Source organism: Mugil cephalus, chromosome 17 (assembly GCF_022458985.1).
Source record: "Mugil cephalus isolate CIBA_MC_2020 chromosome 17, CIBA_Mcephalus_1.1, whole genome shotgun sequence".
Taxonomy (NCBI): domain Eukaryota; kingdom Metazoa; phylum Chordata; class Actinopteri; order Mugiliformes; family Mugilidae; genus Mugil; species Mugil cephalus.
The window spans coordinates 17344802-17370135 of NC_061786.1; the positions used below are offsets into that span (position 1 = coordinate 17344802).

The window sequence follows — 25334 nt, forward strand, 5'->3', positions numbered from 1 at the left end:
GGAGAAAGCAATAAGCAGAGTTAATGAATGCGTTTATGCAAAATTACAACGAATGTTTGACACTTTACCTTGCACCAGAAAATACATCTCTCCCTTTATAATACCTGCCCTTCGTTAAGACGCGTTTATTCAAGTTTATGGTGGTTGTATTTTGCTATAACCGCCCACTGAACAAAAAAGAAGAGTCTTTTATCACATATATTGTACATTTTCTTTTCTCCCTGCCATCCCATAATAAGGTATTAAATTGATTGCTGTGAGGTTTTGTGTCTGTCTGGTGAATACTGGCTGTTGCCGTCCAATTGGTCGCCCTCCAATTTAAGACAGGCCTGGATTATTGACTGGTAAAAGCAGTACATTTAAATAATTGTTAATCCATTTGAGAAAAGGCCACATTGAATGAGAATAACAACTGAAAAGATAAGGGCAGTTGGGTCTTATACTATAGCTTAAAGCATAGGTCTTCAACAGGGGGTCCGTGACCCCTAGGGGGTCCGCGGAGGTACTGCAGTGGGGTCGCAAAATCTTTGATTGATTAGACATTTCCATGTTTATCCCCCACATGAACATGAATCCAACCTATTTCAGTAAATGGAGGCAGAGGACGTTTATATCTTTCAGTAAGCACTCCACTCACGCAGCGATACAGGAGCCGTCTCATCACTCTCGTCGGGTTCCCCACAATTTGCCGAGAGCCTTTTCAGTCTGCAGGTGAAACCCCAGAGGCGCGCTGCAGAAGAGAAGCTACAGCCAACTACTGAGGCCAAAATGGCTTGGTGCTACACTGTCCCTACTGGATTTAGCTATGGTTTATGTTAAAATTTGAATCTGTCAATTATTTTCTACGTACTTTCTATATATGTATGTATATATATTTATATATGAATATGAATATTTGAACCTGTGTATTATTGTAATAGCTTAGCATTGAATGCAACATGATAATAACAATGCGTATTTAAAAAAAAGCATACACATATAGTAGGTAGGGGGTCCCTACTTGATGTCTCCATCAATTTGGGGGTCCTTGTCCTGAAAAAAGACCCCAGGCTTAAAGGACAAAATTCTGTTTCTACTGTATTTTTCTTAAAACAACAGCACCATTAATAACTGTCTGTATCACTCATTCAGCAATTTTCTTTTTTTGGAGGACACATTATTGAGATAGACGTAATTACTTGTCGACGACTATTTCCTGGTGTGAATTAGTCCATACTTTTATTTAGGGAATATTTAAAGCTACAGAAAGTACTCTATATAGGACTTTAGCCATGTCTTTTTAAAGTGATCTGTGTCAAATCTACCTTTATATGTTGCATGTTACCACAAAAATAGCTTTAATTCATGTACTGGAAGATGACGAGGCAAACAGCGCTGAGAGAATGGAGTTAATAAAACCACATTCACCACATTTTTAGTCTTCAGGGCTTAGTTACACACTGTCTTTCTGACTGCCGGTTGAACCAATCAGCCGACAGCAAACACTCAGATTAAAACGACTTTTATTAAATGTACTCCATGAGTGCAATCAGCGCCACAAATCATTTTATCTCTGAAAGTAATCTTTCAATCTCTTTCTTTTTTTTCACAGCGTCTCCCCATCCAAACCATGTGGGGCGGGCATGTCTAAAGCTGAAGGTGTATGTCAGACCTCCAGGTAAGTCACGCTCTGACTACACACACACACACACACACAAAGGTCCAGATTGGCTATCAACCTAAAATTAAGGAGAATAAGAGTTCTGATAGAACGCCCCGACAACACTCTCTGCTCTGATTCACCGAGCAGCCAGGCAACACTTTAACACATTTTCACACGCGCACCGAAAACACACACACACACGGGCACGCTCACGCACAAAGTTGCATACGCACTTCACATCAAATCACATCACATCACACTGGGTGCGAGGGAGACCTTCTGTCCTTGTAAAAGGAGAACAGAGCCAGCTGAAAGTGCTCTCTAAAATGTTACCAAGCCTCACTCCACCGGCTGGATTTGCTCATAAGAAATAAGAGACAGGTCTAATAATAAAGCCGCACAGTGCAACTCCAATCAACACACATTTATTATTTATTACACATTCTTAATCTCCTATGGTATCGGCCGTGTTTTTTTTTTTTTAAAAAAAGGCGATGAGGCCCGACTGGCTTGCCGCTGCTTATTTTCCGAACGCGGCGCAGCCTGGTAAGATGAACCCCTCTCCAAATTCCTCCCCTCATCAATTTGGCATCGACGCTGCTGCTCACACGGGTGCGCCTTGTTAGCCCGCGATTACGCTGTTTAAAAATAACTCAGCAGAAGCCTGACGTGCATGTGGATTCGGATCGTGGCAGGCATTACGCTGCGCCCCGCGTCATGTATCTTGTAAAAATCTACCTGTGCGCCTTTTTTGCGGAATTCTAACTCATGAGTTTTCCAGCTGAGCCCGGCTAAAGAATCAATCCCGGGTAGCAACGCATCTCTCCCCCCCGATAATGACGCGGCTTTGAAGATCTTGATAAAAGAGAGTCGGCTTGCGCAGCTTTCCAGGCTCAGATCGTTCCACGTCTCGCTAAAAGGGGAGGAAGGAGATTCTCTCCTCCTCCATAAAACAACATGCATTCTTCTATTCTGTCACTGCCGCGGCTCCTCTATGAGTTTTTTTTTTTTTGTGTGCTGTTAAAGTAATCTGTCTGACATTGCAACTCGGATTTCGTCTGTGAAATATTGTCACTGGAGCGAGCTGTGAGCAGTTGCACATGTGTGTGTGTGTGTGTGTCTTGTGCGTCAGCTGCTCCAGATTCCGAGTCTCTGTGATTAAACTGTAATTAGGTTGGTTAAACCCCCTGCAGAGCTCAGTTGCTGTCGTCGTCCTCCTCTCCTCCTCCTCCTCCCTCTTTCCTCTCTTCATCCCTTTCCACTCTTTCCATCGAAGAGTTTTGTGGTGTGTCGCTCACCTCCCCCCACCCCTTATAGTTCCGCTTTCCCTAAACCCACTCCCCGGTTCGTTCACTTTGTTTTAGGCCGTCTCGTCTTTGTCTGCGTGTCCCCTCTCAGTTTTAGATGTTTTGTCGTTTCTTTCTTTTTCTCCTCTCTGTTCCAGATGGGTCGGGATACGATTCTCCGGAGCCCTTCCTGACTGATGGAGGTCCAAGCCGGAGGGCAGGGTCCGTGGCCCTGTTAGCCACCCTGGCCTCGCTGTCCCTGGGACTCTTCTACTGGCTGTGACCCCCATACCCTTCTCTCCTGGAGCTCCCACCCAGGGATAATGGGCCCGGGCTGGCTGTCCCTCAAAATCCACCACCCCTCAGGGAAGCTCTCTGTCTACGCCCCCGCTCCCCCTCTCCCTTCCTTCCCTTCCCACCTCCACCTCAATACGACCACCAACCACCCCCACTGCCAGCCCCCCCCCCCCCCCTCCCCTCCCTTTTCATGGCCCAGCCATGGACACCTTTCCCAAGCCTGACTGAGAGGGTCTGGAGCTGTCCGGGAAGCCGCCCTTCATCTCTAATCCCTGAATTCTGGGTGGAACAGCACCTCTCAGCTGAAAAACACAAGAGAATTGTCTCTGCACTCATATCAGGGGGACCTTTTTGATTTGACTATTGACTCTTGGCCACTGATGGGGTAGATGTAGCCACGGCTATGATTAAACTTGTCGTTCCAGTGCAGTTCCTATCATCCAATCGCGGCAGGATGCATTAAGCGATAGGCCTGGATGCACAAAAATTGGATTTTGCTCACATTGCTTTCCCATCCTCAGACCAAGAATTGGAAGTGGCCAACCTTGCATTGTAATTGGAATACTATACTATCTGGATCGGGTCCAGCCGCAGCGAGAATGCACAGAGGAGAGGGGGGGAAAGTGTGCAGAAGAGGGGGAGGCGGTGGGGCAAACAATGCGGGCACAGATTTAAATAAATACGGCCATTTGGGATGTGTAACATTATACGTGTTGATATTTTCAGACCCAGCGTAGATTCGCCGCAGTGTGATCTAAAAAGTCTTGTAGTTTGATTTTTGTGAGAAGCTCGGATGTCACTTTTACGATGACAAGTATAACCATAGCCTGTTTCCGTTGGGGGCGTTTATTGGGGGGGGGTGTAGTAGGGAGGTGTTCTGGGTGGGTTTCATGAGATGTAGATTTTCAGGTGGGATGTGTTTTGTCTTATTCATGTTTCTAAACAAAGCATTTATCACGGCCTGGTCAGCACAGGCATCTTCAGCACTGTCTAATGTCGACCGGGTCGGGTGACTTCTGGAACCATGACTTTCTCATGTATGAATGTACCACTGGTCACCCACCTCTTTGTCTTTCTGTATTGTTATGACTGTGGTCACTTACGGTACCTTCTCTCGGACTGGCAGGACGAACGGTTTCGGGGAGGGAGTGGGAGGGGGGAGGTGGCAGCAGGTGGGAGGAGGGTTAGGCGAAGTGAGGATGAGCAGAGGGCAGGTGAGAAAAGGAGGCGACACTCAAGTTGCATGACCACTGTGAAACCTTCAGATCAATCTTGTTTCTAATGATGATATATATTTTTTCATGGGGGATAAATCTGAAACACCCTGCTACCGCTCTCGTGCTCTCCCCGAGACTTTTTTTTTCTTTTTTTCCCAGACATCAAAAGGAAAATTCAACCTCTCTCCTCACACGGCTTCTCCTGTCTGGCTTTCAGTCGTTGATGGATTAGCTTGGGCCGGGAGATAAATGGACCCACAGGGTGAAACTGACTGGAAATCAGCCCTCGGAGCCCAAGCCAGATCGCAATGGACGTAAACACAGACTGAAGCTGGTCCCGGGTCTGAGGGTTAAACCAATAAGGGAAGCGCATAGACTGTGGTAAATGAGGCGAGGTGTGCGCACGCGCGCGCGGGTGTTGCGTGTGTGTGGTAGCATCACAAAAACACACGCATGCACACACACATACACACACATGTAGTGTTTGGTAAGTAGGCTGCTCCTCCGAGGTGGTCGGTGGGAGCGCTCGTGGACATGACCTGATAGGGAACAGCACAAAGAGAGACCGGGGGGAGCGTCATGGGACTGAGACTTCTTAAGCGCCGGGAAGTATTGAGTAAGCACTGTGAACACACACACATGCATTACACACATGACGACCCATGTACAGATAAACAGGTACCGACATATGTAGAAAAGCAAAACGCAGATGTAGACATTTCCAGAGACATGGCATGGACATACACACATGTACAAAGGCAGACACACGCGAGGAAACACACAACAAAAAGGGGAGGCACTTCTTTCCCTATTTCATCTTATTTTTGTAGCATTTAAAATCACTGTTATTTACTCCTGTGTGGGATGCAGTGATGGGGGTATAGCCTGTGGACGATTAAAAAAAAAAAAAAAAAAATGTGTCTTCTCTTCTTCTGTACCACTGATGCTATTGTTCTTCTACTTCTTCTACTTCTTCTTCTTCTTCTTCTTCTCTGGTTTGTGATCCATGGTTGGTAGTGGTAGGAGGCCTCCAGGTCTGAGCGTCATGTATGAGTTTGTCTCCTTTTCTGTTCGTGGTGTTTTTGTTTCTTTTTTGTTTTTTGTTTTTTTTTTTTGTTTTTTTTCGTGGAAGCTGACCTCAGTCATTAAAGTCAGTCAGTCAAAAGTAAACACAGAAGTCAGAGAAAGGAGAGAACCACACAAATAAAGATTGTCTTTTTGTCTACTGGAAAAAAACTAAGCGAGTCGAATTTCTTCAGTGGAAATGTGAATTAATTTTCATTTTCTCTCTTTTTTTTTCTTCTTCTCCCAAAGGGCAGATGATTGTATTTATGTATTAGACTGCACCTGCGTATTCATTTTTTTTCCTCAGTCTATCTTCCTCTGACGTCAAAAGTCCTGGGACGGAGAGCATTGAGCTCTGCCAGTCAAAGCATGAAATTATTCAGATGAAATCACCCTCTCCAATCTTCTGCTGTTTCTCCCTCAGCGATGTGACAGCTAATCTGAGCCACCGACAACATGGAGGCCGAATGGCTTGATAGCCTTTCCTCTCTTGTTTCCATCAGATTGCCAGCAGGATTGCCTACCGATGATGGGAACTAACCAAGTTTATTTCCTAAAATAATGTACTTATAAAGTGGCAATCTACAAGGGAGAATGAGTTAGCACAATTGTGACTGAGCCTATGGCCCACTGATGAATGTATTTCTGCAAGCTGTGTGTCTTTGGCGACATTCCCGGGAAAAACAAAAGCTTTATTGAGTCGCCGCTAATGTAATTTATAAATAGATATTTGGGTATGAAAGCAGCAAGCATCATGTTAAAAGCCTTTTACTGCACAAAACACACAATGATGTTCATTGTGAATTAATTGCTACTAATGCAAAGTGTATAGAGGTTATGGGAAATACAGCAGCACAACAAGAGAATGGTTATATGGGCATATTTTCCCACAGCAGATCTTTTTTGAGATATCGCAAGGAGTGCTGTAAGGTGCAAGCAGCCACATTGATCTGTTAGATGAAGAGCTGCAATGAGGTGACTTTCACTGTTTGACAATAGCGTGTTACGCTTGCGCCAAACATCTGTGACCTGCAGTAATAAACCGTATTCGCTATGACCACCGGTAGATACAGGTTTTGTCAAAATAACCAGGAGCCATTACATTACTGAGCTACTTGTAACTGAGTGTTTCCATCGTCTGCAACTTTTAGAGACTCCTTCACAGTTTGTAAACAGTGTGACGTTTTTTGAAGGGCAAGGCTTAGCTGGATGCAAAAGATCTAAAACACTACAGCCTGTAAAAGCAGGTAACCGTATTTCAACGGACTGTTTTGGCTGGAATGTACGAGGAAAACAAATATTTTAGAGAATATACCTATACACTCCCCGTGACCCGTGAGTGTTATTTTAAAAAGTTGACTCTAACTCATGGGACTATATTCACTGACCCCTACACTCTCACTCACTGAATGGATGATTTGACCAAAGGAGGACACAGAGGGGACGAAGTCTGGTCTGTCTTTATCAAGTGAAGCCCGTCCTACAAAGATATTACGAGAAGTAAACGAAACCACTGTGGAGGGTAAAGTAGTAAATGCAACTTCAGCTTGGACACATCCCTGAAACGAACAACTAACGTTGTGTTATCTTATGGTTAGCATTAGCATTAATCTGTAACAAGAATCCCCCAACTAATGATTAACTTAACGTAATTTCCGTCACAATTTAGTCTAACCCATAATGTTATCCAGGTTCAAACTGATGATGCATAACATATTAATCTTATCTGTTATGAAGGGTGTGTGTTGTTGATTGTCTTACTCCAATCCTTTCTTTTAATCATTGACAGTGACAGTGTTTGCCTCAAGCTTCCCTTTGTTTTGCTTTCAGCTAACACTGTGACGTCACAGCGACATAGGCCATGAAAAGGTCTATACCAAACTTTTAAGGTGGTGCAAAAATCAGTGTCTAGTTGGGTCTTTACTTTCACTGAATTTCCATTCATGTGTATCTCACACAAACTAAAATGCTAAAATTTGCAAGCGAAGGTAAGTTTAACTATCGTTATTAAGTTATTACGATGGCCTTAAAGGTCCTTTAAAGCAAGACAAACAGCTGCAATTCAATCTAAAAATGCCACATTTATCTCAATAATTGTTCCATTTTTATTAAGAATCACCACTGCGTCTTTTTACAGGTTGTCCAGAAATGATTTTTTTCAGTTTTTCTACATCTAAATGCAAAATTTTATATACTATCACTTATAATGGCCCAATGATAAATCAGATTGCCCTAAACTTACAAAGTCACAGGTTTGATCCCCGCCACAGAAAATATATGCATCATACCCACTGTATATGTCCTTGAGGCAAGACGTGTAACAAATACAAGCTGGTTTAGCATTGCAGGCAGGCTAAATGTCTAGAACGTGTATATGAAATGTTTCCTTCCCTCTTTAAGTTTCCTCCACATCCGGACATGAATAGACAGACAGACAATAGACTCTTTTCCCCTTTGGGGTTTGTAAGGGCTAGTGCTAGCCTGAAACATTTATCAGCTCTGTTTAAAGAGCGTTATTTGAAACCACTGACTTGTCGCTTTTGGCAGTGTGATGCACATAGAATATCAGAAACATTGTTTTTGGGGAAAACTGAGGACCATGAATAATAGATGAGCCTTGGCTTGCCATGTTTGGCCCTCCTGTGCAAAGCGGGCTAATGGCTATCGATGTCTCTCGTTTCCTTCAAATTGCTTCATATGAGAGCTCAATTCAAATGGAGAAAGAGTAGATTCCAGTGAAAAGGAGACGAGGGAATGAAATTATCTCTGAATATTGAGATGCAACGCTTGGTCAGCCAATTCTTTGTCCTGACAAGTATCAGGTACCAGTGGAATTAGCCTAATGTAAAATTAAGCCCGATCAAGCAAGGCCTTGAAATGTTCCCATGCCTCAATCCTTGTGAGAAGAAAGACGGATTTATGATACAACTGGAACGGAGCCAGAAATGAACAGATGTGCTTTTTCAAATCATAGGAAACCAGTGATCTGGGCTGTGTCACTGACACACGTGCTCATGCACACACACTTTTATCCCCCATGTAGACTCCTCCGAATCTAATTAATCACTTGATTATTTTTGCTATTTTTATTGGCTGGAAGGGCATGTGGGACAATAATTGGCAAGAAGGAATTTGGCCTATATGATGTTGGTTTTGGCACCAACCAAAAGGCGAAGCCAGGAAATGCAGATGGCGACCCTTCTCCAGGCTTTTCCTCTTCCTTTCTGTCTCTGCATGCGTCTTTCTTGCTCTGCGAGACACATTATTAGGCTATAGGCTAATCTATTCTATCAACCCCTGTTCTTTTGTCTCCTCATATTCCACTAACTGGCATGATTTAAGAATTATGGAATTAGGGCAGCTCTCCCATCTCTATTAATGAGGAACGGCATGATGAAAGAGTTTGATCCTGAACGTGCCATCTGTAGCCACCGTTACACATTCACCTAATCTATCCCTCCTTCTCTCCGCACTTTCTATTCTTCCTCCTTCCCCTTGAATCCCACGCACACATCCTCTGTGAGACGCACACACACCCACACACATTATACCTCTCTTGTAATTACAGAGGAAATACTAATTCTTAGCTCTTCAAGCACTGTTGGATGTGGCGTGAAATGGTGAAATGGCACAGCGGGAAAGTTAACTAGGAACCACACACCCGCGCATAGACATGCATGCAAAAACACACTCGCAGGAGTCCAGATGGGACGTGTGTTTTTGCTGAATAATGCATGCTATGTAGACTCCATAAAAGATACATGGGCAGAGAGAGCTAAGGCATCTTTTTCGGCACTGCGGGTAGTTCGATAAGGACAGCTTTGGAGCAAATTCGGAACTGGAATTTGAAGCTTGTATGTCTGTCAGCTGTAGGTGACCCAAGTGGGTGTGTAAAAAATTATTTAGCTGCGGCTACTGTAGAAAAAAAAAGAGAGAAAAAGAAAAAGCATTTGCCTTTTTAGACATTGTCAGCTGATATGTTGGCTGGCACTCTGCCTGGTGTCTTTGCAGTCACCTTGAAAAGGCTTTTGTGGTTTAAACCATAAAACTTGGGGAATTACACAGCAGATTCAGTGCTGGAGGCTCACATTTCAGAGCATCACTCAGAAACAGTATGAAAAAATATCCAGCAGCAGTCAGTCTTCATGCAAAATACCCACAAGAGGGGAGGGGGCGAAGGGGAGGTCCAGGTGAAGGGTAAATGCTGCTCTCATGTGGGGAAAATGAGCAGCGCCTCCCTCTCTCTCTCTCTCTGGAGTCATATGTCAGGGCATGCGCACCACCCTATGGTGCATTCAAATGCGTATCGAAACTCTTTCGTCCGTGAATTTCACACTTCTCAAGTTCTCGTCTATAATGTATGATCTATCTTATTTACGATGTTTGCGTTAATTTGCAATTGCGGGCTGTTAGACAAACAACAACGGAATAAAAAGTAAAATACATGTGACTCCAAAATGACTCGGAGAGAAGGTAGAATGGAAATGCACAACTACATTAGAAATAACTTGCCTCAAAATCTTATTTGGGGTATTTACTAAATGAATTTGATTACAACAGAGCTGTGAAGCAAAAGAAGATTCTGATTGAGAAAATTGAGAATTTTTTATTTGTCCCCATGGCGCAATTAAGGGCACACAACGACATAAGAGTGGAAAAACTCAGTTAAAAAAATAATTAACATAGAATAAACAAATGAGAATAAATATACTCATAAAATCAATGAAAAAATAAATAAATAAAACACACCTGGTGATGTGTAGTGCATGGCATGTTAATATTAAAACCCATCGATTTATAATAACAAACGAAAATCATTAAATTTATTCATGCAACGCTATAAAGTGTATTATACGTGCTTTGGCATTTTTATTTTTAATTTATGACATTTTGTTAATTATTATTATTATTATTTTCACTCAAGTGAAATAGTCTATAGTTAGCCTACTTCCTTAAACTTTTACCGTGCGTTTACGTAATCGCGATATTTCCGACACCACGTAAAAGCATCACTTGGTATGCGATAGACGTCGGAGTCTGTGAAGGAATCCAGGAGTTACCAGATCCAAGTTCACATACCGTGAAGAAGAAGGAGGAGTTGTGAGGTCATCTGCTTAAAAGAAGGAAGGTTACCTGTAAGTATTGACTCCCTTGATAAATATCTCGCTACCTGTCGCTTTCCCTTCAACAAAGTTGCACGAGAAGTGTCGAGAAGTGGGTAGTTGACGGGAAAGCGGAACTAGCTGACTAGCAAGCTAGCAGCACTTTAGCTGGAGGGTTAACGAGCCTCCCACCGGATCTTACCCTGTTTATAACGACTTTTGAGCACCACGGCAACTTTTCCGACAATGTAAGAAAATGTGTATCTGCTTTCAGCCACTTTTTGACACTGCGTCAGTTTCCCTTCAACTAGTTTACATACTTTAAAAGTGTTGTGTAGGGACTTTACGTCACCAAGTTAGTCTGGCATGGGTGTGGGACGCTCCACTGAGCCTGCGCTTTATTTCTGTATTTATATTTATTTGTGTATTTATTCACTTATTACTTTCTCCTTATGCCTAACCTCACATGTTTACCAGGTATTTACATGGATACTACGTTTCAAACTTTGTTCCCCTGCTTATTAGATAACCCTGGTCAGGTGTGTGGATACAACGTTGACCTTAAATATAACCGAGGGAATGATTAACCATCTGTCTTGTGTTTCCCCCTCCTATGCACTTAATGTAGCTTTCAGAAGTTGCATGTGTTCTCTGTAAAAAATTTTTGAGATATATAGGTCGCGGTTTGGGTTTTGACTGTGTAGCTACACCGTGATGTCATGCTGTTGTTTGGGTTTTCCACTGAGGTCTGGCATCAGCCAACCTGAAACGTGTAACGCTTAACTTCCACTCAAAGTAGTCGCCTTGTCCTAACTCAAATCAGACTTTAAGAAAACGAGTTGAACAAATGTCACCTGTTCTTGTTGGAGGTGGAAAAAGATCAAGAGGATGGATATGAGGTCAGCATGAAGGGACTTTAAAAAGACGCCACTGTGAGTTGCATTTAGATCTGGAGGAACAGGTTGGGGTAGAAGAACAAGAAATGTATTTCCCTCTTGGCTCTGTTGTTTTAGCCATTTTCTTTTGTTTTTTTTGCCGTGGAGAAGCTGCGACATGAATAGGTATGTCCTCTAGGCTTGTTAAATTATTCGTTTTAGTGGCCGTGAACCCCTGTGGTGTGGTGTGTTGTGAAAATGGAAGTGCTCGGTCAGATTAAATTGCACAAAGAACATGTTTTAACATCTAGAAAATACCCATGTGGGCTTTAAGTTTAACCTCCTCATTGCGGAGACGCGAGGATAAATCAATATTCCTGTATTACAGAGGTTCTGTTTGCCGGCACATGTAATTGATCTTTTGGCATTGACATTTTCATCTGCTGTTGTCAAGCCTTTCAAACGAGTCTGGATGAGTCCACCTTGTAGTGTTATAGTCATAAACTCATGACGGTTTCTTGCCAAGTCCAATAATCAGTTTAGAAAATGCAGTGAAGCTTGTGTGAACCATGTGCACTCCTGTCCAAAAAAAAAAAGAAAAAAAACTGCAGAGTCAACAACATTAAATCTTGTGAACTGTCTGCCAAGCAGACTCTCCATTTTCCTAGTCTCGTTTTTTTTTTTTTTCCTCAGGATGTTAAAGTTGTGCAGGTTTGAAAGGGAACTTGAAGTTCAGAGGTTATTGGCAAAACAGGAAAATGTCACTTGAACTTTTAAAGGAAAAAGGGGCGACAGGGGAGGAAGAAGCAGGACGGGAATAACGCAGCGCTTTCTGGATTTTGGTAACAAAAAACTCTGGACTTGAAAGAGTGGAAAAAGTGAGCTTTGTGTTTATGGTTAACTGGATTTCTGTCAGTCACAGAAAATTGATTCGATTGATTGATTCTTTGCTCATGATGAGCTTGATCTCATGTTACTTGGTGCGCCAAAGCCTGTCAGAGGCGGCCTTTACAGCGTATCCTGTGATTATGGACCACACGAAGGTCACAATTATAGTTCGAGTCAGAGTTGCTGACTTCTGAATTGCTCATTGTTTGGTCAGAATTATGACTGTAACACTGAACACAGCACGTGTCTGTAAACGGATTATCCTGGAAAAACATAAGGAAACCACACCTGTCACTGGAGCTACGTTTCTAAACTGAGCAACCACCCAGTGACATCTTTGGAGGACAGAAAAGCGATATACTGCGGTGATCTATGTTACCATGTTCCCTTGATATCCTGTTCTGAGATTTATTTATTTATTTATTTGGATCCCCATTAGTCACTACCAAAGGAAACCACTCTTCCTCCGGTCCACACAGTAATCTATTTAAAACCAAGATTAAAAAAAAAAACAAACAAAACACAATAAAATACACAAAAACCAAAAAGAAAAAAAATAGTATTAAAACAATAATTTAAAAAATGAATCAATTACAGCTCAGAAGTAATGGCAAATAGTGATGAATCCACTAAAACTGTGTAGACATGTCCAAGAAAATTCCCACTGATGATCATTCAGATCATCGTTCAGTGACATTACATTACTTGTTAAATGTGTAACGACTGGTGACAAATTGCATAGATTTTCTAACCTACAGACTAATTTTTTACTAATTTCTGCTTTCATCCACAACTCTTCATCTAAACTTTAGTTTTGCGATGCCCTACATCGCAAGAAAAATGGCCACCTTGAGGACGAGCGTCCCTCGGTCGCCGACCAAAACTAGCTCTTCTGGTGTTCACTTCTTCTTGTTGACTCATCCTCATGCCGGCCTTTCTGCTGTACGTATTGTGCAAGATAATGAAATCTAGAGGCTGATCTGAACGCGGAGCCTGCATTCAGCAGCTGCTCGTGACGTTCCTCTCAAGCTTCAATAGTTTTGTGGTGGTTGAGTAAGTTGAGCCTTTAACATTGAGGAACGAACAACGTTGGGTTTAGTTTGTAATTTAATGTGTCGTAGCTACTCTTTTTTTTTTTTTTTTTTTTTATAGTTATAGATAGCTACTAAGTGTTAATCATTCACCACAGTTTGAGGCGAGTAATTAGGTGCAGATTATTACCTCTGTTGTAAGACAGCCTCTCTGTGCTATCCATAAAAAAACTAATTACCTTGTAATGTTTTATCATCACGTTTTGTGCATCTGTTATTCTGCAGTCTTTTGACATGCTGTCATACATTATCCTTTCATTATCATTTCAACAATTCTTTGTTGTTGAAAGTAGATTTCGCGTAAAAATGAATCTCAGTTTTGGTTTTGTATTATCATTTTTATCTTACACAGAACGGCAATGATACATAGCCAAACTAAATCTATTTAAAAACTTCATTTATTTACGCTGCCGGGGAAATTTGACAGTATATTTGGAATGACATTTCGTGCATTTTGAAAATATTTACATACAAGTAAATTCTGCTGGAGGTCGTCATACAAATGTGACCAAGGCAAAAAGTAGAGCCATTCACCGGTTTATATAACTCTGATGAAATAGTCAAATAAGGTCAGAAATGTATGTAATTTTAATATGATGCTGTCTTTTAAATCCCTAAATAATTATACCAGATAAGCATGATAAGATCATTATTTATTAATTCACGGTTATTCCCAAAAAACAACATTTGTTTGACCTAAGTTGATTTTTACACAATTCAGCTCCTAAACCTTTATTTAAGCATTTATCATGTCATTGATCTGCAACTCCTTTAATGTCCAACTGCGTTAACCACGCTAATGTATAGCGTATATCTGCCCATCCACTCCCCTGACTCTGATTTCCCTATTACAGCCTCCATATCTCTGCTCTCACATCGTTTACATGCATGATTCTACTAGAGCTTTACACGCTTTATCTGTCAGCCTGTCGTATGTGTTCAGATTCCTAACAATCCTTCAGGGCCAGGAAAAGAGTCTGATTTGTTTAGGATTTGCATTTTTTTTTTCTTCCCTTCTTCACATGAGTGACGGGAACATATTGGACATTGAAATGCTTTGTCCTCAAATGTGTCCTCCACACGTGACATCAAGTGGTATAGATTTGTGCCTTTTTTTCACGAGACGTTAAACTGAACAAGCTTTGCCTCGGATCTTCCAGTATTTCAGACTTATAAGATCCACTAAGGTGTTGATTTGAGGTTCTGCCTTGTGTGTCCACCACACTGTTTAGAAAGAGTCTAGTGCGATTCATGCAAGAAAAAACAGGAATTTCTGTAACATAAACAACAGTGAACTCTGTTTACTGTGCTTAACTAGGAGGCGAATAAGTAAGTGTTTAGTGCTCTTATTTGGTAAAACTCCCTAATTCTTACATTTTAGGATGATTAGCTGATGTGCAGCTGTAAAGAAGAAGCAGTGTTTTGATTGATCTAAAAGCTGCTCCATATGTGTCTGGACTAAACTAAAATCAAAATCAGAATGTGAAAAATAAATAAAAAATAATGATGTGTGATCTTTCCATTTTCTTTTTTATCAAATAAACACTTTGACTTAATCCATGTGATGCTGCATTCTTAATGAAGCAATGGTCTTGTGTAGAATATATTTAATATTTTTAGCTCTATGGTAATTGATGTCCCCCGATGTGTTGCTATTTACCGACGTATGAATCCCCCTCTTCTCTTCCAGGCCACAGAACATTGAGCTCGGTGCCACGGGAGGAGCGGCCAAACAGGAAACCAGCAACATGGACGACATGACTGTAGAGCAGATGACGGCGAGGGCCAACCAAGTGACCGACGAGGTGCTGAGTCACACAAACAATGCACACACACATGGTCAGTGAGAAATTAAAGAGCGTGAGGCACGGACCAAGTATGAAACCATAAAGGGAAACTGCATTCAAAAAGGCCTCGGTATCAAATAGCTGTGAAACCTAGCCCCACAGTGAAGCTATGAACATACCAGGCGTGCCCACGAACAGCAGGGAAGTGGATTATTCTGGACGAATGGTTTGAGAAGCTACACCAGATTTATTAACACTTTTTTCGGTAGAAGGTTACGCCCTATTTCGGCGTAAACATCCATTTAATTACGAGCGTAATCTAGTCTTAAAGCCAGTGTACAGCAGGTCAGCGAATTAAGTCCCTGACATTTATACGAAGCAATCAAAACAGGAGGAGAGTCGCAGAGCTTGTTAGAAGAGGATGAGTATTTGATTAGAAAAGAGGAACATTGTCGGTGGAGTATCGGTTTGATTTGCAACATAAAGACCAGTTCACATATGCTAATCATCCACAAACAAATGCTTAGATGAAAGAAAAGTTTCTATATGTGGAAACGAAAAGCTGAAGAAATAGTTAGGCTTTTAGGGAAACACATAAAACAAATGGCCCCTTTGAAGCACATAATCCTAGAGCGAAAGGAAAGCGTTCATCATTTATCATTCATCCTTCATCTTCCTCTGAATGAGTATTAAGGTATTATAATATAATGTGAAACACATCATTCTTTATCGGTGCATATAATCAGTTATCTTTTATTTTAATTGTCTGAATACTTTTTTTCATGCTAACTATAATTAAGCATAATATTTATTATTTATCGCCATTAGGAAAATCATAATTTATTCATAACCTCGTCTTCTTTACAAGATGTTTTGACTGAAAATCATCCCAAAAAAACTAAAAAAAAACAAAACAATGAATTATCTGGGGTTTTTGCTGCATTGTAGCCGTTAAAGAGCACCTGGTGGTTAATTAGCTTCTTTGTGTTCCAAGTTTATTATAAAGCCGCGCATTAAAAGGAAGTGTGCGGAGCTTTCTGCCTAATTTAGTCTGATAGCTCTCGTACCCCCTCTGTGGTTTTGACAGCTTGAATGTTGTCAGCTATATCTAAGTGTTTTATTATCAAGGAGATAATTGTTTAATCAGCACTCCAGGGCATCGTACGATCAGCGATCTAATGCAAATGGAGGCAAATAAACGTACTCTAGCCGGGGTTTGTGGCTACGCACGCTGTACTAACTGTCTCTAGGTTGTATCTTAACTTCTTTTTTTCTTTGCTGTGTTTTCTGACTTGACCTTTTATCTCTTTCTTCCTTCCACTGCTGCCTGGTTGACGTAGGAGATCGTAGAAGCGACAGGGAGTGGGAGGGTCCTTCCTCTAATGCTACTTAGCGCTCTGACTTTGGGTAACCACTCTCTCGAAACGCCGTCTTGTCGTGGCTGACAATTTATCAGGACCACGTCGGAATTCACTGTGTTTAGTAAAAGATCTTTTTGCGATGTCGGGGCTGTTCAGCATTTAACAAACTCATTTCCATCTCCCTGCTCATCATCCTGATACATCGCAGCCAGTTAATAGATGTTGTTTTGTGGTGGAATAACAGTTAAAAATAAAACAAAACATTGCATGTCGCTTGCTGGAACCTGCGCACCGCTTGCCGAGCTGCACTCCCATTTAAGCCCTCCCAAAACAAATGATAAAAATACCCCCGCAATTGTCTGCATCTCAAAGATTTGTCACAGCACCCCAATCTGGAAAATTTGGCCACGGCGGCGATTTCAGGCTTAATTAGCCAAGTTCAAGGATTTTAGGAGGCATAATGTAATGTTTATCTGCCCAAGTGATGTTCTGGCTAAGCCAACAGAAACCTGGCTGAGCTCTACACGTCCCTCTCGCCAATTCCATGTTTGTCTGATTCTCAACTCCCTCCATTAATGTATTCAGAGCAAACGTAACGAGGGGAGAGCGAGGAATCTGGTCCCCGCTCTCACTTGTTAGCAGTTCATTAGCGGCGGTTACAATGGAGTCGTGCCCCGAGCCGCTTCCGCGCTTCTTTGGATGCGCTGCTCTCTCTCCACAGCTACTGCTATTAATAGAGACACAAAAGGCGTAACTCACCTGATCTGACTGCATTCCAGTTGGCCTTAAATGTTTTCAGTCTCTCACCGTACGCTCGTGTCCCTGGCATGTTCACACTATTAACTAGGGCATCAATAATTTTTTTTGATTAATCTTTTAAATACGTTCTGAGGAGTCGATTAATTCTTTGGTCGACCACTAAACACTAAACGGACACGTTTTCATTCGTACATAATCGTAATGGAATATTTTAACATGACATCTGTTAATAAAGATTTGAAACGCGACATTTGCCCGATAATACTAAGATTTATTCACTAATTAGTCCAATTTATTCTGCCATTAATTTGCAGTGGCTTGTGCTGATTTGAATTGGAAATGCAGCTGCATTGTTTGTCTGCAGACGGTTCGTACCTGCCGTTAATTGAAATCTGCTTTGTTTTGCTTTGAGTGGATGTGTGCAAACACCGTCTGCTTACAACTTGCAAACGCCCCCGGAAAGCAGTTCATTAACATCCAGAGAGAGTCTTTGTTAAAAAAAACAACAGGTGACCACACAACGGGGACTTCCTGGGCACCAAACACCAACCAACAACCAAACAGAACCGACAGAAATGACGGTGGTTTGAGGTCAGAAAGGCAGATGTGCTCTGTTTAAACGCTGCTGTGACAGGCTAATTAATTTTAACAAGGCTGGTGTCTGTTTAATAAATTCCCACACTTTTGGTTGTTGGGTTCAGGGTCTGTAATTGAGTATGGGGCGTAAACATTGCAACCTATTGACATATGCATGTTTACTTTATTGATGATGGTGATGAGAGCAGAGCAGTCTGGTCGAAGAAGTGGAATTAAGACAACGAGACACGGATACGTTTCTGCTGCCTTTGATCTGAAACCAGTCATCAAATTCAACTAAAATATTAATTTTACTTACAACACAAGACAAACAATGGAGCAAATCCAACAACTGACAGACGTCCAACTCGGAAATATTTAGACCTGTGCTCTTGAAAAGAACAGCAGAGAGCTAATCAATTCATTTTCTATTGGTCGTCTAATCAAGTTTTTGATTAAATTGCTGTGGAAAGTATTCCGCTTTCTCTCTGAGTTATAATTAGTGTTTGTAATAAAGTAGAGATATTCCTCTCTATATTATATTTTTCATTCCAACCCAGACGTAATAACACAGAATACAATGGAAGACAGAAGTAGCGCTGCCATGCTGATGATTGTTTCTGTTATATTTAATCAACCTGTCTGCCAGTTTCTAGTAAAAATATTAAGAAAATCCATTACACAGACTGATTTTACTTATTGAATTACTTGTTTTATTAAACCAACAAACCAAAAACCCAAACGAAATTAATCTGTCCATCTAAGTCCATAAACACTTGATTATCACATCTATTACAAAAGCTGATTAGGTTTTGTCAACTAATTAAGTAAGAATTTATTTCAGCCCTGATAAAAAAAAAAAGAAAATATATAAAAAGTTGATTGTTTTAGACCAGTTTTAGTCTGTTGGGTTAGACCCCAAATAACCTTTTGCAAATGTTTTATTTATTCACTTTTACCTGCTTTGATAGTCATTAGTTTGGTTGTGTTTTGCAGAACAGGCAAAGTGCAGGGGAATGAAATCAGACAATGTACAGTAATAACTTCCTGCTTTACACTCGCATAGATCGGGTTTTATAGGTGTGTTGCCATCACCTCATACAATATTAATGGTGTAGCTTCCTGCATGTTTTTCCTATCTTGTATATCTTTCCGTTTTCCTCGTCCCTCTTATCTTGTACTTTCTTACTTCTGTCTCCTTTTTTGTTTAATTCCCCTCTGTCTGTCTCTTAAGGTCACATTCACCGTAGCAACCATCTGTCACATTTCCCAACATAAACTGTGTGAGCTCTACCAACTCCTGGAAAAAGTTGCTGTAAATGTAAAATAATAGAAATCCATTCTTAAATTTGAGTTACAGAGAAGCTGTCTGAAAAACGAACGTGTGCGCCCGTTTTCATTTCGTTCAGTCACATTACAAACAACGTTCAAAACGAATGGAGACTAGCGCGAAAATCCATCATCCCTTTTGTCCACCGAATCAATTTGTCTCTCCTTTAGTCTCTTTCACTCACTGTATTTCCAAACCGCTTTTAGCAAATAACTGTCTTCACTTCTCGTTGTTTTCTAACAACTCTTGTTTTTCTTTTCTTCCACAGTCACTGGAAAGCACGAGGAGGATGCTACAGATGGCAGAGGAGGTGAGGCAAAGCAAAAATATTGTATTTGATATAATTTAACGGCTGCAAAATGTTTGTAGAAAGTCTGCGATCAGTGATTGTAGCAGAATATCATCTGCTACAATCAATTATTATCAGTGTAGTTTTGTACGAGGCCAGTATCCTTTTCAATTATTTCCACTTGTCACAACGAATAAATTCATTTGGGTCTGAATTTCCTAAACATTTTTATGTATTTGTTTTTAGAGCAAACAAACTGGCGTCAACACCATGGTGATGCTGGACCAACAAGGAGGTAAGTACACAGTGTGAACACTGTTTCTTTCCATCTTATTGTCTAATTTAAACAATAAATATCTTTTAAGAGGCTTTTTAACGTGAGTCACATATGATTACACAGGGAACACGTCCAGGATGTTCTCATCACAGAGAAAACACAAGGACGAAGATGTTTAAAGATCTTGTGCCGGCAGATATGTTATGTATTATATAAATGAACGTTGAATTAATTTGAGCTAACATCGCTGAGTGCCTGCAGCCGCTCAGCGCGCCATTTAAATGTTAAATAGTTGCTAATAAATCTGTGTTTCAGCTTCGCGTACAGGAACACGAAGTCGCGGCGTGATTTATTTATTGTGTTTTTAACCTTTACATGTAAATGCTTTTCAAGGCGTGTGTTTAAAATGTGCATTTGTAATTATTTGTCAGACTTTTTTTAGACTGTAGTGACCCAGTTATTGACCCAATTTAAGAAATCCATCGGGGTCATTAATTTTAATTTAATGTAGTTTAAAAATAAAAGTGTGGGATATGGTCGGGCCTTACGCTGTGTGTGTGTGTGTGTGTGTGTGTGTGTGTGTGTGTGTGTGTGTTTTAGAGCAGCTGAGGCGTGTGGAGGAGGGAATGGACCAGATCAACCAGGACATGAAGCAGGCTGAGAAAAACTTGACCGACCTCTCCAAGTGCTGCGGCCTCTGCGTCTGCCCCTGTGATAGGTACAACACGCACTCAGAGACGCTGAACGCTTTGTTTTTATTACCGTTTTATGTGTTTGGGATGCGCAAAACCCATTTTCTGTGACAATATTGATAGTTTTTTATGTCCGTGCCGTCATGTATCTTGATTATCTATTTCCATAGATAATATAAAGAACAGGTAAACAGTTTGTATTGTTGTAAAACCTCCTAAGTTTGAGCCACACTGCAAAAGATGAACTTCTGTTTTACTAAATGTCTGTTTCTTCTGTTTAAAACCAAAACCAAAAATCACTTGAAGTGTCGGAGCAGTGCTATAAACAAAACCAAAAGGACACAAAAGGTTATTGGTGCTTAAGCTGTTTTAATTCTCCACTGCTCTCAACTCTGCCTGGGTTCATTTTACACTGGAGCAGCAGCCGGCGCTCGTGGGTATTGCGGTTCGCGAGTGTCGTAAAGCTGAAATAATTAAAGCTGAACGATGCATTAAACTTGTTAGGTTGTAATGTTGTCCAGAGACAGACCCGTGCGCCTGTGTTGGGTAACACAGTGGTAGAAGAGAAGTGCAAGAAACATGTTGTTTTGCTTCGCTGGCTCCTCCCACTCAGCTCCTCTTATCATGAACACTTCCTTGTCGCTACTCTCATCAGTCAGGGTGATTTCACTCGAACACATCGTGAACTACGACCATTTCAGAATCTATATATATATATATATTTTCATCATGGTGAAAGGATTGTGTTTGTGAGCATTGTCAGGTAGGAAATGTGACGGTGTTCCTGTCAGGTTTTTAACATGACAGATGCGTTTGTCTGTGCCGTGGGCTCTTGAAACTCTCCCCGTGAAGCCACATTGTTATGCAGTGTCAGTTTGTGTGGCGGCCGAAATCATACTTGCTTCTAAGCACGGTACAAATTCTCCCCCAAATGCTTTCGTTTTGGAGTAGAAGATACTTTGAATATGAAGGCATAAGGTAGGCAGCCTTTAACTTCATCACTGTTCATTTATACTGTGATTATATCCGTATATGGACCTTTAGCCTTAAAAGTCAATGCTTTTATGTACATGAAAACAGTTTTTTTAATTATTATTATTATTGAAGCACCACTGGATTTCCTCGTGCCGTCTGACTTCCTGCTTTGTCCTCCAGGGTGTCATCAATCGAGCATGACTCACGATACAAGAATACCTGGGGAATTGGAGGAGGAGAAGGCGAAGGCGGCGCCAACGGCTCCAAAGTCGTCTCAAGTCAGCCCCCGGGTGTTCGCAACGGCCAGTCTGCCCAGGTCGACACCTCGGCACAGTCGGGCCAATACGTCAAGAGGTGGGGGCCTGAATCGAACTCTTGACAATCTTCTTCTACCGTAGCAGAAACAAAACCTGGTTTAGTATAAATCATTTCATGGTGACAGACCCTTGGGTGTAAACAAAACTTTGCGTCTGCTGTGCAGAATAACCAACGATGCACGCGAGGATGAGATGGAGGACAATCTGCAGGCGGTCGGCAGCATCATCGGCAACCTGAGGAGTATGGCTTTGGACATGGGCAACGAGATAGACAGTCAGAACAAACAGATTGACCGCATCACTGATAAGGTAAGAGATTAATGCCTGTATCCTGTGTGTTGGGGGGAATTTATGCAGGGATGTAAACAGTACAGGAGCTTAATGAGTTTAAAAATGTATAAAAAATGGGAAGAAAATTAATTTAAAATGTCTTCAAGGAAACACACTTTGTATCACGGCGAGAGGCACAGAATCTAAATATCGTTGTTGTTTCATTTTTAAGTTGCCCGCAAACAAAAGTTGTTGCGTTTTATTCATTGAACCTCATTGTAAAATGTTTGTCAGACATTGAGGATGAACCCTGAGTTCAGAAAGTATTCAAACTCCTTCTTTTTATCAACATGTTACTGTTTTATTACATTAAACATGCAGCTGATGTCGGATCAGTCAACTTTAAATCAGTCATGTGCAATGTCCTGAATAGTGATCTCTACTGTGCAACACTTTATGTCAGTGTTATTTTCAGTGTGGATTTATGTTGAGTATTTTTCGCCAACAAAAAGTAAAAGCACATTTTTTTAAATTCATGAAATAATAACATAACAAATTCTCTTTAGACTTTTAATTTAGTACATTGTTGAGCTTTAGTCAGTTAATCGTCACTAGTGTGGAGAAGGAACGGGGTGTGAATGTGTTGAATCTATTTTACTTCCTGGCAAAATGTTGAGTTTTCTAAGAATCGTTGCTGCTCACGATGTTTACCCGGTTTACTCGGTAGTGTTGTTCCTTTTCTTTGCATCACATGTCCCAGTTGTCTGGACTGTAGCAGGAAACTTGTGTAAACTTATCCTAAGGTTTGAATAGTCTATTGGTCTGAAAGTGCTCTGCAGTCACAGTGACACGTCTGCCCACGTGTTCACACATTTACACTTAACAGCCAAACACTTCAGTTTGTGGCTTCCTAGACAACCGCCCCCAAAAAACAACTTCTATACATCCGCCTCTCAGAAATCCTTTATGTTGTACAAAGCAGTTAAAGTTGGTTTTGAGATTTAAAAAAAACATCCGATTGTTTTTATGATTGTCCTTTCATCCCGTTTCTTTCTTTTCTTTTAGGCGGACATGAACAAAGTACGCATTGACGAAGCCAACCAGCGAGCCAACAAGCTCATCAAATAGACGAGGATCCTGCTTCTGCCATTTTTATCTTTCAACCTTGAGCCTCTTTTCGCTACACACATAAACACACACACACACACACACACACTTTGCATTACGGCGCTCATGCACAAACACAAACGTGAATTGTTGGGAAGACGTTTTACCAGCAGTGCGTCCGCTTGCACTGCACCAAGATGTAAATAAATAACACAAACATGGATTTTTTTTTGTTAGTTTTTTTGTTTTGTTTTTTGTCGTCCACCATCACTGATGCCCGGTGACACACGTGCATGTAATTATGCTGGACTGTGAGAAGCAGTGTGGGTATCAGACACTGCCCCAATGAGGGAGTGACTGGCTATCGCTGCTGTTTGATACCAAATACGCACCAGGCCTGTTGAATCATATCACATTACGTTGACAGGGAGGGAAGCAGCACAGGTCGGCTGCTTTTCATTCGTACGTCTTCCTCTGATTTGCCTTCCTATCGAAGCCTGTCTGATCCACACTGATGAGCCGTCGCCTCGGCCTCACGTAGTTTCTGTAACATCCTCGGCCTTAGACTCGCCTTACTCTAATCCTTCGTTGTGTAATTAAATGTATTGTATCGTGTATTATTTTGAGAATTGTATGCTTATTTAATTATTCATCAAGCAGAAATGACTTGAGAATAAAGTCGTCCTTTATGAAACAAACAAAAAAAAAAACTTTGTTCCCATGTCATTTGTGCCACTTCGGATGAAAAGGCCGTTTCAAAAGAAATATATTAAACGTTGTGCTTTGGAGTGAGTCCTCTCAGATGTTTTCACGCTGGAATTCAAAGCACCTTCCCCTGAACAAGAGCAATTTAATGATTTTTTTTGTTAATTCCTGACTAATGAAGTCAAGGTAACTATATGAAAGAAAGCGCTGACCTGCTGTTGAAAACACATCATATAGTAACCTCTTGACCTTGTGTGTGAAGGATAGTCGGTGTAATATCACCTCCTCTAAATCATCTACTTTACTTTATTCTAACACCGAATATGAAAGCATGTAAATACCGAAACCTGCTGTAGCTGTTTATTAACCGCATAGTCTCATTTCTTTCTTCGTTACATCTCTGTTAATGGAGATTCAGAGGAGATTTAACAGCTTACCCAGGAGCCTTTTTCATGGTGATGCGCAGAAAATGAACTGTTTCTCAACTGTGGACACGTATGAAGTGTAAATGTTCAGTCTGGAACCACACAAATGAGCTTGGTAATTTCATATCATTATGCAGCAGTTTTGTGAAAGAAAAAAAAAACTGGTCCAAAAAAAAATGGATTCCGGAAAATATGAGAGGACCTTGTTGATCCCTTGTCGTAGACGGTCTATGGTTGTGTTGTAACAGCCGTTGTATCACAAAAGACTGCTCTGGTATCGGCCCTGTAAATAGTCCACGCGGCACAGCGACGGTAAAATGATAATATCTGAAGATGAAAATTTGTTTTGTCAACGACGCAGCCAGTTCTCGAAATTACTGCTGGCAGCTCCAAGTCCACATGTAAATGAAAGTTTTTTTCGTTTCATTTTTTTTGTTTTTTTAGGGGGTAAGCATAGGAGCAGAATGAGTCCTGGCGGCTCCTGTTAAGGCCTCGCCGAGGAAAATTGGCTAACGCTAAATTGATACAGTACGCTGAAAGCATCTCTCGTACGCGTCTCCCGCCTTATTTGTTTTGAAGAAAAATGATAATGTGTGCGCTCAGCTGCGGGCGCACACCTATGGGGTTCATAAAGATTGAAATGAACTGCTATTCAGGGCATTGTCTCGCTGTGAGAGATCATCCTCGGACTGTTACTTGTCGGCCGAGCTCTAATTAGTCCGGCCTAGAGTGGCCCTGCTGACGTGGGGCTCTGTGTTCATTGTTTTTTTTTTTAACCAACAGTCACTGGAATGTAAATACATGAATTATTTGTCTGTTTTTGAATACGTTCGCAACGCAGCTCGTCTTATCTGAAATTAGCTCGGTTTGAAGAGGAAAAGAAAAAAAAATGCCTTTTGTGTAAACGCCTGCCTCTGTTGACTTGTTTGTACTCAATAAATCCATGCTGAAGTTAACTTTTAGGCGGCCTTTTGTGATGTGTTCAAAGACGGGAATAGTTA

At 41.2% G+C, this 25334-nt stretch overlaps 2 protein-coding genes across 5 annotated transcripts in view; both read left to right on the forward strand.

The window, feature by feature from the left end:
- The window catches only part of LOC125024053 (ephrin-A2-like), an 86746-nt gene extending 81068 nt beyond the window's left edge, over positions 1-5678 (forward strand). The window contains exons 3-4 of one of the 2 annotated variants that reach the window (XM_047611706.1): positions 1592-1657; positions 3087-5678. In XM_047611706.1, coding sequence (XP_047467662.1) covers positions 1592-1657; positions 3087-3211 — 191 coding nt within the window. In that variant the 3' untranslated portion in view covers positions 3212-5678. The remainder of the gene's footprint in view (positions 1-1591; positions 1658-3086) is intronic. The other variant, XM_047611707.1, reaches the window with a different exon arrangement.
- A 4829-nt stretch (positions 5679-10507) lies between these two features.
- Positions 10508-25289, forward strand: LOC125023387 (synaptosomal-associated protein 23-like). 3 transcript variants are annotated; one of them, XM_047610611.1, is made up of 8 exons: positions 10508-10642; positions 15154-15268; positions 19545-19586; positions 19812-19860; positions 20443-20560; positions 21690-21863; positions 21991-22135; positions 23162-25289. In XM_047610611.1, exons 2-8 carry the CDS (start codon positions 15212-15214, stop codon positions 23222-23224), a joined length of 648 nt encoding a protein of 215 aa, XP_047466567.1. In that variant the 5' UTR covers positions 10508-10642; positions 15154-15211; the 3' UTR covers positions 23225-25289. The 3 variants fall into 3 exon arrangements, with proteins under 3 accessions (XP_047466567.1, XP_047466566.1, XP_047466565.1); XM_047610610.1 differs by lacking the exon at positions 10508-10642 and adding an exon at positions 10687-10857; XM_047610609.1 differs by lacking the exon at positions 10508-10642 and adding an exon at positions 11648-11670.
- The last annotated feature ends 45 nt before the right edge of the window (positions 25290-25334 follow it).